Raw genomic sequence first — 16,037 nt, forward strand, 5'->3', positions numbered from 1 at the left:
AGACTAACTTTTAATTCAAGCAATAATATTGTTATAAGAAATTCTGTTAATTTGTAAAATTATTCATCAAAGTAGACGTTTCTCAACTAAATCAAAAAAGAATTTTTATGTTCGTATTACTACTTAATAAGTAATTGAAACCAATTATGTCAAAATGTTTTATGCTATTAACAAATTACATATATTTTTGTTAAATTTCTGAATACTTAAAAAGTTGTTTGAAATTAATAAATTAACTTTTCGAATTTATTTTGTATTAAAATTTCTAACGTTTGGTTCTCTTAAGTTTTATTACAATATGAAGAAAAGAAATTCTGATTTTTGTTCCTTGGCATCTGTCGAGTTGATTATAAATCAAAAATAAATAACAATAATAAATTTGCTACATAAGCCTTTATAAAACCATATATGTATGTACGGTAAAACCTCTCCAGAGGACCACCCTTTTATGACAAGATTTTCTTAAAACAATTTATATTCCTTAGGATACATTGTTTTTAATACTTCTTAAGCCAACCATCTGTTTACTCGATTAGTGATCACTTTGTGAGAAATATCCTTTTTGAGGAAACTGGTTACATCATTCTGGATGAGATGCTAAAATGAAAACTGTGGGCATGTACTGTACAATATACAACGTTGAGCATGTTCTGTATAACTTGGCTGGCAGAGTACCTCATACCTCTCCTCATATCACAATTCTAAGTAGATTGCCTCTGCTTTGCCAAATGGCATTACAGAGTACAGAGACTGTATCTTAATCATAGGACTGATCTGCCACCCCGTAACCACTGATGTGCCTGGACGTTTAAAGTCAAATCCTGGCTAAGTGTTCTGGCTCTGGTTCTGGCGATACAACCCAATGGAGACCATCCTTCCTTTTCTTCCTCCCTTTCCTAGCCTTCTTGCTCCCAGATCCAACCCCCGTGCATACAGTTTTGTGTGCAGCCTGTACTGCACTAAGAGTACACTACCAATGAGAGGCCAGCTGTTATAAACGATCAGCGGGGTCCCCTCCTCTAGAAAAGAGGGCCCTGCCCAGTGCATCCACTGAGCTATAGGTCAAAGAGACCTATTACTTTCCTTGTCAATTCCTTTAGTTTCAATTGGTTTCCTTTACTTGCTGAAAGTGTTTGAAGTACTTGTTCGAAAGGCTTTGACCAGTCGACCTGATCAGCCCCTTGGCAGAAGTCTTTTGTAAGAGGACAATCAAGTACATAGTGCCTTGCGTCACCGCGAGGGCACCCACAAGAGCAGCAACCATCTCCTTGTTTGAATTTAGACTTGAAGTGGGAAAACTTTCCGTGTCCGGTCAGTATTTGCATTGTATACCAATCACAACTTACGGGAGTTTGGCAACTTCGGGCACGAAGACATAGGTTGATCTATCTACTATACTTTGAGTCCAGCGTTCTTGCCAGTGTGTCATCGATCGTTGCATTAGAGTATCTTTTATGTAAGAAGCCGAGGGTTTGACCATTTTCGTTACAAATGGGCCCCTGTCCGCCTCCTTAACCAGTTCATCGGCCCACTCGTTGCCTGGGATCCCGATGTGGCCTTGGACCCACCTCACAGCAACGTGTCGTGCGTGCCTCACCCTCAGTACCCTATCTCTGATTTCCTGTACCAACGCTACCTTGTGGTACCTGACTGGCTGTCAGAGTATACCGTGACCAGCTCTGGACCCAGATGTAGGATCCAATGGGACGACCCCTCCAGGGCCACCAGTTCGCCTGAAACACGGACGCCCCCTCATTCAGTCTGACGGACTGACTGTACACTTGAACTCCGTCAGAAATGACGCAGTACGCAGTACCTACTAGACTACCGTCTTTAGAGCCATCAGTGTATATTTCAACATCGCTGTTTGTCGGTTCACTGACATCCCAATCTAGTCCTATCCTATATGCAGATGGACTCTCAGTATGTCTGACTGATATCTAAGTTTGATGACTGGGTACATCTGATTACAGTGCTTCGCCTCTAAACCTTCCACTGTTGTCCTGTAGAAGGCTGCCTCTTGGCTGACAACCAAAGGCAACAGCAGCAACCTGGCCAAGACTAGGGCCGCTTCTGTAAGAACAGTTCTGTACGTTTTCGTTACCCACAAAGTGGCAGACCATTGAATTTTAAGCAGCATCTTGCTCTGTTTGATGTTGGTAGATTCCTTCCACCAAACACCACAGGCATAGCAGATCATACGCTCCAAGTTCCTCTCACAGATAGCCCAGACATTTCTCCACTAAGACCATAGCCCTGTCTAGCTAGTCTCGATGGTGAGATTTGTCCTTACTCGTGGCAGGTAAACAGCTAGCAGCTAGCATTGCCACTACTTGGCCATCCTGTCAGTGGGTTTCACCCTTATTGACAAGTGTCTCGTGCTTAGTGAGTGTGGTTGGACTTTTGTCATCGGCTTTCTTGTTCTTTGTGCTTCTCAGTGTTAATACTGCTCAGGATTACTTTTCAGTGTACCTGAAGTCTACTAACTGAGGATTTTTGCTCTGTGGTTTACTGTAGCTGGCAACACTGATAGTCGGAGTTTCTCTCTGACTTCGGTAAGTGACTGTTTTTATGTGCATCAACCAGCTTTTCTGCTTTTCTCTGCACTGGCTGTCTCTTAGCTAACTTGTGCAGAGCTTCCTATGCAAGTGGGTCACTCTTTCACATGTTACTGTCACATTCCACTCTCTCTGGTTGGTGCCACAGGCTAAACATTGGTGCGGTACTTTAGACTCAGGCACTGTTGTTAGTAACTGTTTATTGTACTGTGATCACTCTGTAAGGATAGACAATTCAGATCAGATATGTGAGGTCGCCGAATTCGTGATATCCAACTTCAAGACTTATCGTATGTGGGATGAAGGAATTTGAGGCAAATAGCTACAGTGACAAACAAACCCGTTTATTTATACTAAGTCTTACAATCTAGCGTGTCTTGCGTGTATTGTCTGCTGGTGGCTCTGGATAGTTCAGTTGTTGGCCCTGGGGCAGTCAGTTGATGCTCGACAGTGTGGGAGGTTGTGACGAAGGGCGAAAGCCCGAAGTTCAATCAGGATGGTGTCCACTCGTGGAGGCAGGGAAAAGTAGAAAGTTGACTATAGTTGTTAGCTGGGGAAAGTCTGAACAGTGGTCGACACGGACAAAAGCTCGGAGAAGTCTGGAAGAGGTCTCTACATTTAACTTACTACGGAAAGCAGTAAAAAAGTCTCCCTTTGTCCTTGAGATCCGGGTTTTTATAAGATTTCTCTTCCCCGGATCTCCAGCTTTTGATTGGTCGGTTTTCTGTATCTAAACAGATGACAGATCATTTCGGGCTACCCAGTGATAATATTCGAAATATTTAACAAAGGGTTCGCTAGCAGAAAATTTTTCCCTAACAATCACCGACAAACAAAATGAAAGTTTTGGCTACAAATAAATACAATACCTTTTCTTGCGATATATCTAATAATCAGTGGCGTATTTGGAACGTAAGGGGCCCTGGGCGAAAACCAGGTAACAATAGTATGTTAGTGCTGTCGACCTTTTTTTCCTGTTTTTTTTTTTAGGCAGAGAAATTTTTTCACCCCGAATGGCACTGCTGATAATAGACAGATGTCATCGTCTCTCGAAATACAATATCCTTTTTATTTCGCTGTCCATAGCCCGATACGTGTTCCGCAGCCATCTTGTATTATCTCGCGCGCGTGAGATTGTGGGATCTCTCTTATGACTGGATCTAGTTTCGAGAACTCTCGAATCGATTGCGATTAAACCTCGTTTCGGTCGAGATCGAAACGGTCGAGAGAGATCGCACCGAGGCGTAGTCCCCGACCTCGCTCACAATCTAGATTGAAATGCTCGGTGCGAACGGGGTATAAGGCTCTAGTTTAGTAGTGTTACAGAGTATAATACGTATATTTTAATATATTTTTTAAAAGAAACAAAACCACTGAGAAATGTTCCGTGTGTTTAACGAGGTTCGGAAAACTGAAAATTTTACCAACGGGTTCGGCCGAACCTGTGCGAACCCGCTGAATATCACCATTGGGGCTACCAAAGGTTTAATTTGACACTGTGTTTTAATCCGATCAAGGAAAATTAATCGCACCTTGAAACTCCTGCTCGTATTTAATTGTTTCGAATTCTTATAAGTGTGACACATAATATCAGCACTGCATCTCCTTTTAAGGTTATTTAAAAATTGTTTTTCCTCTCGATTAATAATTTTATTATTTCCCGATTTCATTTAAGGGTTTTTTTTCCAATTTTTTACGAGCATTAGAATTAAAGCTTGATCTCTTGATTTGACATTTTTATGATATTTTTAACACGTTTTAACTGTGAAGCTCGAGTATCGCTCGGGCTTCACAGATATCTGCCTTCCACAGCTCAGCCTACAAGGTACTGTACATCTGGCAGAACCCATAAAAGGTATGCGAAAAGATATATTTAGTGTTTGCAGAGTGAAAAATATTTTTAAAAATTTGTAAAAAGCTCAATCATACGATTAGTCGGTACCGAGATATTTGCATTCAATAATCCCACAATATTTTTTTTTTTCTAGGTAACACCCACAGAGATCGAAATATTTGTACCGAGTCGCAAATAAAGAGTAAATCTTACTGTCGAGTCAACTTATAACGCTGTAGGCCGAATGGCCGAGCGGTTAAGGTGGCAGCCTACCGCTCTGGGGGACCCGAGTTCGAATTCGAACGGGTCGAGAAATCCCCAGGAATTTTTCGGGGGGTGGTCCGTTCGGATATGTCGGGCCCCGTCCCTCATCACCCGGTCGTCCCATTGTGGGCCTGGCCGAACCCATAATGGGCCTACTAATAGAGGCCCTCTTAGTGCCCACAGGGCGGAAAGAGTTAAAAAAAAAAAAAAAAAACTTATAACGCTGTTGAGGAATCGAATTCTTCTCGCGGATCTACGTCCTTTTGTTACACTTCTTATAAATTAAAATAGTTTTACAAATTGAAATTTCTGTATACTCCTATACCAAATTTACAGATTATTTTGTTAAATTTAAATTAATCGGATCTGTATTTATATTATTTTATGTTGAATTTTTTTTAATTGTGTGTATTTGTTTATTTTCTAAGGGAGATGGCAACACGTTTGGCGGGCGGTAGTTTGAATGTTATTTTGTCGATTTTCGGCAGATCGATCGATTATATCAAATCTTATTTCCAATTACTTTTTTCGGTATTTAACTATTAATATTTGAATCGGATTACAATGTGTTGGAAAGTTATACCTTGTAATTTCCAAGAATTGAATTTAGACATCACGTTAACTTGCGGCCAGTCCTTCAGGTAAATTTCTTTTGTTTTGCTACTAATATTAAATATACAATTTAGTACATCGATTAAATATTTAAGGACGAAATCGTATGGCTCAATTTGAGCTCCGAATGATACGGTTGAGAGCTGTAGAGCGTACCCGTAGGAGCAAACAAGTCAAAGGAACCATACCTCTACGTGTGACCCTTTGCAAGATATAGCATTCCTCTGAAGTTATGTGACGTATGTTGTCTCTTGTAATTGCCCGCACCGTACGTTGTCGTCTGTCTTATTGCGGTTTTGTATAATCTTCCTTTTATATAGTTGTGAGTGCTGTGTTGGCCTCTATTTCTCTATCTCTATTACTTATTACGCTGTCGTGATGGTGTAATAAGTCTAAGAATAAAGAGGCCGACGAGTGTATACCGAGCTAGACGAGAAGCATATTATAGTAATCTTCCTTTTCTTTTGCAGCATATTTTCTTATTGCGCTCGTGTATAACGAATAATTCTTGCGGTTGGCGTTAAGGTAGAAGTTGCTTTTGGGTACTTCGTACGTATTTGTGCGTGTAAATTAAAGATCTAAAAGTAACTTGTACCGCTAAGAATGACTTTTAAACTAATTTAATGTACTTTAATTAAATATTGTATTATACTTTATCGTTTTTACTGTGGAAAAGTATATCCGAACGATAAATAGGCCTATTTTAGTGTCGAAACGTGACCTTTGACGGTGGTGACGGTGACGGTGACGGTGACGGTGACGATTTGGATTATCACGGACTTAGAGAACGAAAATTTAATCTAAAATTATTTTTGATCCAAAATGTTTTGAAAGATTTAGTTATCGTATTTCCGTTACGAAAAGCGTAATTACCTCGTTTTAAATATGGAACTATTTAGTTATTTAGCATAAAATATTCTGTATATTTTTTGTTATCACGATGTGAATCCGTCTCTGTAAACCATATAATCTGGTAGACGTATCTCACGTTTGCCGTGAGATACGTCTACCGGATTACGTGGTTTACGGCAGGCCTGGCCGACCCGCGGGCCGCGTGCGGCCCGTCACTTTTAATTGTGTGTTCCTCTAAGCGATATTACATATCTATTAAAATTTTTGTTTTCATTATGTGTATACCAAAACAATTAAATAAATGAAAATTTGCACGTGTCGTTGTTATAATGCGCAAGTGCGAGTACGAACCCTTGGTATAACGATAAAATCTTATTCGTTTTGTATTTGTTTTACTCTTTTAAAAGCGTATTTGCCTAAATTGCGGCCTGCCGTAATGTTACACGTGATCAAAGTGGCCCGCGAAACGATTTGGGTTGGGTTGGCCGGGCCCGGTTTACGGAGACGGACTTGCATTGCGATACCGTACGGCAAGCCGATTATATACTAAGAAATTTTTTATGTTACTTTATTTACAATTTTTAAGTTAACTATATTAACTATATTTAACTAATGTTTAATTGGGACTTGGATTAACTGTTTCGAGTAGGACCTGTGATAAAATGTGAACAAAACCTTATCCGCTCAAGATTTTTCGGTATCTGTTAAAAAAAAAGAAAAACGTAGTTGGAAAGCAAGAATTTCTCGACATAAATTTACTTTAAATGACACTTTATTGTTTTTTACAATGTTAGACGGAATAATTTACTGGTACTGCTTAAAATGTCCTTCGAGGACACAGATGCGTAACTGATACTTTGGCGGGCCAGATCTCGAAAACAAAATGGAATTTGAAAACATAGAGAATTTTAGGCTTATTTTGGACTTTAGAATCTATCTATAAAATATTGCAGAGGCATTTCCTTACGTCTCGTATAAGCGAACGCATGGATGTTTTTCTAGTAAAGTTTGAAAATTCTTAGTTGTAAACTTTATGAATAATAATTTATTAGATGAAAAACATACAAATCATTTGTATATTTTATTTTTTAGATGGAAAAGGGCAGAAAATGGAGAGTGGGTGAGTGTTTTTTCAAATGTTGTATGGATGCTAAAACAAGATAAAGACGGAAATCTCAATTATAAAGCTTACGACTGCGAGAAAAATATGGATCGTCAAAAATCGAAACGGAGGAAGTTGCATTTAAAGGATACGGTTGCAAAGAGTAGTGACAGAAATTATTCCGATGCGGATCACGAAAACGTCTTAAGAGAATATTTTCAATTGAAAGTTAACTTGACGGATTTATATCGAGATTGGAGCGAAAGAGACGACAAATTTAATAATATTTCCAAAATCTTTAGTGGAGTTAGAATTCTTAAACAAGATCCTGTCGAAAATTTGATATCTTTTATATGTTCGTCTAACAATAACATACCAAGGTAAATTAAGAATTAATATATTACAATAATCTAGTGTTAATTCGAGTAATCGACAAAGCACTAAAATTTTAGGAGCTTAGAGATTTTATTCTGACGAAATAAATATTTTGATTAAATATTTTACAACAAAATTGTATGTTACTAGAAAACTGATAGCATTAATTCAATGCAGTGTTTAATACAGCCTACCTATACATTTCTTCTTTAAGTCAAAGTTAACATAAAGTAATATTGTCATCATAGTTTATTAAAAATCAAACAACAGACAATGAAGTTTGTCTTATGACACAAAAGGTTATTTAAAATTTTTCCCTTTATTTACAGTATATTTATTAACTCAAAAAAAGAAGAAAACTCAATTTTTTTAATGTAAAATAAACATTATTTTTAATAACTTGAATATTTTGATGTTGTTTGAACTTGGAATGTCATATTTCAATTTACATACTCTGGTTTCTTTGTCATTTTCCTGAAGATGATATATTTAAATATTGATAACATTTGAGTTATTATTATAGTGTTGTTATTATTTCTTATTTTATTTAATAGCAAACTGCAGGACACACAAACTTATTGCATTAGCATATTATAAATAATAACTTATAAATATTACAATTGGGTATACAAAAAGAAAAAATATCCCTATCAATGATGTGAATTATTAAATTAAACAATGTAACGTCCTCGTGGAGAGAATTATCCGAAATAAAGTATAACAAAAAAAGCAAGAAATTTAGCAATACTTTGCAAAATAATGGATACTATCCCAAACTACACAGGTACAGCTCACTTATATAGTAAAATATAGTGCCATCAAAAATCCACAAGTTGAAGAATGGCACCCAGGCAATGATATAATATTCCAACACTATAAATTTGTATCTAATAAATCCAAAAAATTTCCATATGAAGTGATCGTAACACATAAAATTTCTTCAGAAAATAAGACAGAGAAAGTGACACATTTAGTTATAGTATGCAAAACATCCAATTTTTGATCACCAGATCAAGAGAGAGAAATTTGTTGTTTATGATTTAGTAAAAAGCTCAAGGAGATACACCTTATTTATATTATAATACATATAACATTATGAAAAGAATTATTATTATAAAAAGAATAGTCTAAATCTTTATACAAACTATTATATAAACTATTACTAATACAAGAATTCAAATCACTAATGTAATTATGAAATTAATAAATTTCAGCATAAAATTTTCATTATAGTTTTTTAATAATTTATTAAATTTAATACCATTTTTACTACATTTTCATGAATATCAGTTAGAAATTGAATTTGAGGATAGCTATTGTGATTAACCATCTGTATCATACATATTTTACTTAAATGATCATTCCATGAAGATTAAATACTTAGGGATGTATCTTGGTAAATCGTATACTAGTAATTTTGTTAACAAAACAGTCCGATCATTATCAAGAAAGCTAGCTCGATAACGGCAATAAACATATCTGCCAAAATGCCTTAATTGATTCCAATGAGGTTTAATTTTTCCAGGGATTCCGTTCTCGTGTGTATTATACAATTTTATTTATTACTTTAATACTTTAACTTATAACTTAATAATAACTTTACTTTTTAGTTTTATTTTATTTTTAATCACTCTTATATCTTGCTCTATTTATTTTATTTTTTATATATTAGAAAGTTATTTCATTTTTCAAAAAATGTCATTGTTCAATTCATCCATTCCGTCGTCGAATATACAGATCTGATGATCTCCATTTGCAGATTGAGTGTGTTAGTCTGAAAGGTTTTTGTTTTACATTAATCACCACTGAAATCAATTAAGGCTCTTTAGTACATGTGTTTATTGCTATTTTGAGTTATTCCTGTCTCCTAATTGGTGTTGGAACTCTATTAGCTTGATAACCCAAACCTCAGATGCAAATAGCAGTGGATACGTAATGATAACATTAAACAAACCACATGATCACAAAAATTCTGTAATTTAGCAAGTATGCATATTTGTTATATTTTATACATTTTTATACGAGCATTAAGATGATAAAAATAAAAAAGAACATGGAACATGCCATTATATGTAAAGGAAACACTCAAATGTTTATAACTAGAGATCACAAGAATAACTTCACCTGTAAATCATCATTTATCATATTTAGATCTTACACCCTATTACAGAAAACAACTATTTCAGTTTAGCAAGGTTTAATTTTAACTGATTTTTATTTAGATATTCATCCAAAATATTAATAAGTTCCTGTACTCCCATGACAGATTCATCTAATAAATCATCAAATTGTGTATTAGTTTATGTAGATTCATCATCTGCATAAACTAATACACTATTTTGATGGTTGTACTGTACTATCAATGATAATACAGTAGTCACCACTGAATTTAGACCAGGCTGCAGTTAACATGTCATCCAATAAATAGGTTTAAAAAAAGTAGATTTGATTCATTGCATGAATGTTTTACATAATTTAAAACAAATATACAGTAATTAATTTTTATTTTTGCTAAATATCAACTTGATATCTTTCAAGTTTAACAAAATTGATCCAGTCAAACTTGAGTCACAGGCATCAAAAAACATAGACCACTGTATCACCCATGTCAATGAACATAGACCAGCCAATAATTTGCATTTAAATAATGTTACAATTGCAGTATTTCTGAAACAACTGATCATTTTAGCCTCACTTTAGCCTGCAGTAATTCTGTGAATGATATAAAGTGCTTTTTTAGTTTTATTTACGAACCTTTGCATTTTGTCTACAATGACCAGTGGAAAAGCTGTTTCAGAAGATTTAAGGAATGCTATCATTGCTAAACAAAGTTGTGGCATGTCTGAGAGAGCTATTAGAAAAGAGCTAATGCTAAGCCAGACAACAGTTCACTAGATTATTGTTTATTACACTAACCACAGCCATGTTACACCTAACAGAGCTGCTGGACATCAGCGAAAAACTTCAAAAGTTGATGATAGGAGTTTTAAAAGAATTGTAAAAAGCAACCTTCGTGCCACAGATATTTAATGTAACTATAATATGGAATGATACAACAGAAAAGAACATATGTGTTTTAACAACATGCAAGAGACTGCAAGAAATGCATTTCCAGTTCTATGCAGCACGTTAAAAACCTTTGCTAACAGCATATCAAAAGAAGAAATGGGTATAGTGAGCCAAAGAACATCTTTCCTGGTCTCAACAAAGGTGGCATGAAATTCTGTGGTCTGATAAATCAAACTTTGAATTATCAGCAACAGACAAAAGCAAATGTGTCATTCGATCTGCCAGTCGAGCTAATGAGCCATCGTTGTTATACTGCTCAGTGAAGTTTCCTGCCAGCTTCATGGTTTGGGGTTGTACGAGTGCCAGTGGTATGGGTCAGTTGACATTTGTTGATGAAACACTTGCTTCAGAGCAATACATTAACCACTCAGCAGTGAGAGACGTATATACATATATACATAGAGGGCGATTGTGTGGCAGTGATGAGGGACGTATATATCCACTAAATTCTTTGGGGGTAGCGCCAAAAACTACCTCGAAAAAAAAATTCAGATAAAAAATGAATTATGTAACAATAAAAGAAGACTTTTCTTTACTAGACATAACTGTTTACAAAATCTTTTTCTGAAATGATAATGAGAAAAATCGCGTGAAAAAATACTTTAAAAATTTCCCAGGTATGTTCTCCACTACTAAGGGATAGCACCGTATCTGACTATCCCACTGCTGAAAGGTTAACATTCTACAACAGTTTAATTAATATGCCTTTGTGTCCTTAACTTAATTTAAACTTATCTCATCTACTAGTACTTTATCAATTAACAGGACTTATTATACTGGATTTATGGATTCTGGAGAATGCAGAGAACAGGAAATACAGCAGAGGAAATAGAAAAATTAAAAACAGAAATATGGTATTTAAAAAAATGTAAGATGGAAGTCATAAAATTACCAACTTTAAGCTTACCTATGAGTATCAGCACAAATTTACAATGACATGATGTAAGAAAAATAAATAAATTAATAATAAATTTTAATATTAAGTATAAAAAGTACAAACTAAAGAAATTACAAAGGAAAAACAAAAGAACAGGTGATTTAAATAAACAATATTATTTCTGATCTGTAAGACCTAATTGCTGCATCCATAAATCCTGAATAATAAGGCCTGTTAATTGATAAAGTACTAGTAGACAAGATAAGTTTAAATTCTACAACAGTATTTACTTTCGTCCATAGCAAAGCTATATCTAAATAGAACCTGCATTTTCTAGCAGGACGGGGCCACGTGTCATACAAGCAGAAAACAAAACAGTGGCTTGCAGAAAAGAACATAGAAGTTTTTCCTTGGCCATCCAACAGCCCAGATCTTTCACCAATTGAGAATGTGTGGAACATTATGAAGAGATGTCTGCGAAAAACATGCCCTTGGACAGTTGAAGGACTAAAAGCTTCCATCTTAACTATCTGGAATTCCATAATGGCAGATGAATGTGAAAACCTAGTCAACAGCATGCCGAAACGAATGGAAAGTGTTTTGGCTGCAAAGGTGATGCAACAAAATATTAAACATGCAGTGGTCTATCTTCATTGATGGGGGTGATGCAGTGGTCTATGTTTTTTGATGCCTGTGACTCAAGTTTGACTGGCTCAATCTTGTTAAACCTGTAAGATATCAAGTTGATATTTAGCAAAAATAAAGATTAATTATTGTATATTTCTTTTAAATTGTGTAAAACATTTGTGCAATGAATCAAAGCTACTTTTTTTAAACCTATTTATTGGATAACATGTTAACTGCAGCATGATATAAGTTCAGTGGTGACTACTGTACCTTTCTGAATTATGAATAACTTCAATTAAATCATTTAAAAAGAAACTAAAAAGTACTGGGCACATAACACAACCATGTCTGACTCCCTTGCCTGTAACCATCATAACTAAATTTACCTCATTTTGAACCTATTCTGACATTAGAGGTACAATACAATTTAGATGATAAGGAAAAAAATTTGAAACTAATGCTGTAACTCAGACATTTTCTCCATAATAAATTCCTCCCCACACTGTCAAATGTTGACAAACGATAAACAAAAACCACACACCTTACTGATTAATCTTTTGAATCAAAGTATGTACTGAGTAAAATAAAGATATTATCTATTGTTGAATAATTTGATCTAAAATCAACTCAATTCTCATATATTACTTTATGTTCCTTTAACCACCTTAATAATCTAAAATAACAAATTTACAAAAAAAGACACACAATTTGAATGTAAAATTGCTCTATAATTTTTTGGAACCAATCTAGAACCACTCTTATACAGTGGAACTGATGTAGAACTTTTCCATTCATCTGGTATAACTCCAGTATTCAAAACCTTATTAAACAATTCACTAAAAACAGAAACAGTCTATTTTCCAAAATTCCATGGGAATTTATCTAAAATCCTGGTGCCTTTTCCCATTTTAATTTATATATCACATTTCTTAACTCATACTGTGAAATATTTAAATCTAAAATTTCATTTGTTCAACATCTGCAATCATTAAATATTATATCTACTGTATATGGAAATATTGTTCCAAATAGCTAATATTGATAAAAATGGTCAAACCAATCCTTCAAAAATGTCCCAGGCAACTTATATCGAGTTTGGATTTTAAAAAACTTCCAAAACCATCTAGGGTAGATGTACCAGTTTTGGCCAGCGTACCAGTTCTGGCCAGAAAACAAATTTAACTTAAAAATATAATAACCACATATTCTAATCTGTCCAATGAAACAAACTTTTATTGTTAACTGTTCACATAGTTAACAATAAAAGTTTGTTTCATTTGTGATTATATTTTTAAGTTAAATTTGTTTTCTGGCCAGAACTGGTACTACACTGGCCAAAACTGGTACATCTACCCTATTATCCCTGAAAAACCCTGATGACAATTGTATTCTAGGAAAGAAAAAATTTTTTTTGCTAAGCATTATTTTTATAAGACTATGATAAATAAGAAATATCCTTCAGTGAGTAGCCAAATTAGTTCTACAAAAGGCCAACCAAGCTTAATTTTTAGCTCTTATCAATAACCAACATTCTAAGTCAAACCAGATATAAACCAGGTAAATTTGCCATTACCATCAGAAGACCTAAAATTCATCCCATATTTAACAGCAGTCTGAACAACAATTTCTTATAATCTACACAAAATAATATTTGAAGTATTTAAAATATACTCATCTGGATAATTTATAGTTTTCAATAACATTATTATTCCAAAATATTTTTTCATGTAATATACCTAATTTATCACTGAAGGTTGTATCTCATCCTTAAAAGGAAGTATAAGAGGACAGTGATCTGAAAAAGAGCAAATATCAACGTTAAATGATTTTAATAATTTCAGACTGAAGATGAAATAATCTCAAGATGAATAACTGAGATCCTATGATTGATTACAAGTGTAAAATTGCTACACTCATCATTAATTAGTCATTCATTTAAAATTATCAAATCTTTCCCCTAACAATATTCAAGTATATATGACTTCTAGCATTTATAATTAGATCTTCTACATCTGACATTAGAACTTGTACAAAATTTATTGCAAACGTGACTCCAAATACCAAATAGGTTACCTTATTAGGATACTCTAAATAGTATTATCTTCATCAATACAGTCATTAAAATCATCACAAAAAATTACCTTAAATTTATTCTCAAAATCAAAGATCCATATTAATTAAATTCAAAATACTCAACCAGTTTTCTTTATGCATGTAGACAAAACAAATAAAAAATTTACTTGAAGGAAATACAATATTTATATGATCTGTCCCAAAAGTAAGTGTACTGATTTTTTATTTCAAAGTACACAAGAGTTACATTAATCTACAAATGATCGTCATCAAAGTATGACTCTTGTGAAGTCACAGTCACATAGTGGTTCCAAATTTTTTTCCACCGATCGTAGTGGTGCTTGAAATCATTTTCCATAAGGGTGTTCGGTTTGTCAGTTACATCTTTTTAGAAGTTTTCCACAGACCTGAAATGGTGACCTTTCAACTTGGATTTTATTTTAGGGAATAGGTATAAGTCTCACGGAGCTAGGTCTGGGCTGTATTTAGGTTGTGGGGGAGAGGGGATTTTTTCTTGGCCAAAAACTCTCGAATTGATAGCGCTGCGTGAGCAGACGCAAGATCCAATCTTTTCAATGTCCCTGCAGACTTGCTTGACCTGTTTTCAAAGTCGTTCCAAGCCATCTATGTAGAAGGCTTGATTAACTGTCTTTCCTGAAGGTAAAAATTCTTTCTATGCATTTCCACAGCTATTGAAAAAAGTGATAAGCATCGTCTTTAACCCTGGATCTAAACACCATGTTTCTCAATAAAGTGACATCTCCATAAGCTTTGGTTATATCTGCAAATGTCTCGGTTGCAGATTTCCCGAGTTTCACACAAAACTTTGATAGCGTAACGTTGTTCGAGATTTTTCTCCATTTCAAATGTAACAATGTATTAAAACACTGCCTTACACAAACAGAGATTGTGCACATTTGAGTTAACCAATCAACTTGAAACAGGTCTGTATATGCTGCTAAGTTATCTAGCAACATAAAAATACCAATTAACGACGTGCACAATCATTAAATAAACAATCAGTAAACTTACTTTTGGGAATGGACTGTGTATTACAACTAAAAACTTAACATAGGTATAACCTTAAAATTAAAATAAACAACATTCAACCAGTTTTTCAATCTCACTGTATTGTATTATCAGCAATGCTTGTAAAGTCTAAGTGTAGTCTTTCAAAATATCCAAATTGAGCTAATGGAAAATTGAAGACAAACAAGTTTCAGATAGAATTATCTAAAAATTCAATAAATACTAGAAAAATCTAGTTTGATCAGGGTTTCCAGAACAGTTCCAAGAAACCACAGAGATAAATTGATTTATTAGTTACTTTGAAGATATAGGAATCACTTTTCCAACACTCTCATTTAATTCTATCTACAATTATTTTATCATATACTAAATGAATAGTTTGAGTGCCATCTAATTTTCTTTGATTACCGAATGTTCTCAATTTGTATCTGATATCTCTAATACACTGCAAACAATCATTAATTGAATAAACAAATGTAAATTACATGTACATTTAATTGTTTATTCAAGAGAACCATTTTCTTAAAACAAGCAGCTTATCAATAAAAGAGCTAAACTACCACACTATTAAACTAGGCTTATCTCCAATTTTTAATGTATTGTATGTTAAGAAAGATTGATTATTTTTCTGATATATACTGTAATCAACTTTACTATTAAGGAATGCACTCAATCTCAAAAGAACATACAGTACATCCTTTTGTTTATGTTACTGGTCAAACTCGATTTCAGGCAAAACTAGTTTGTCCTATGTGTGTCAGGATA

General features: G+C 34.3%; 1 protein-coding gene across 1 annotated transcript in view; it reads left to right on the forward strand.

Moving 5' to 3' along the window:
• Positions 1 to 5,135: 5,135 nt before the first annotated feature.
• The window catches only part of Ogg1 (8-oxoguanine DNA glycosylase), a 37,564-nt gene continuing 26,662 nt past the window's right edge, over positions 5,136 to 16,037 (forward strand). The window contains exons 1-2 of the mRNA XM_067269500.1: positions 5,136 to 5,297; positions 7,213 to 7,602. Coding sequence (XP_067125601.1) covers positions 5,221 to 5,297; positions 7,213 to 7,602 — 467 coding nt within the window. The 5' untranslated portion in view covers positions 5,136 to 5,220. The remainder of the gene's footprint in view (positions 5,298 to 7,212; positions 7,603 to 16,037) is intronic.

This window comes from Centruroides vittatus, unplaced genomic scaffold (assembly GCF_030686945.1).
Source record: "Centruroides vittatus isolate TY-2023 unplaced genomic scaffold, ASM3068694v2 contig_351, whole genome shotgun sequence".
Classification (NCBI taxonomy): Eukaryota; Metazoa; Arthropoda; class Arachnida; order Scorpiones; family Buthidae; genus Centruroides; species Centruroides vittatus.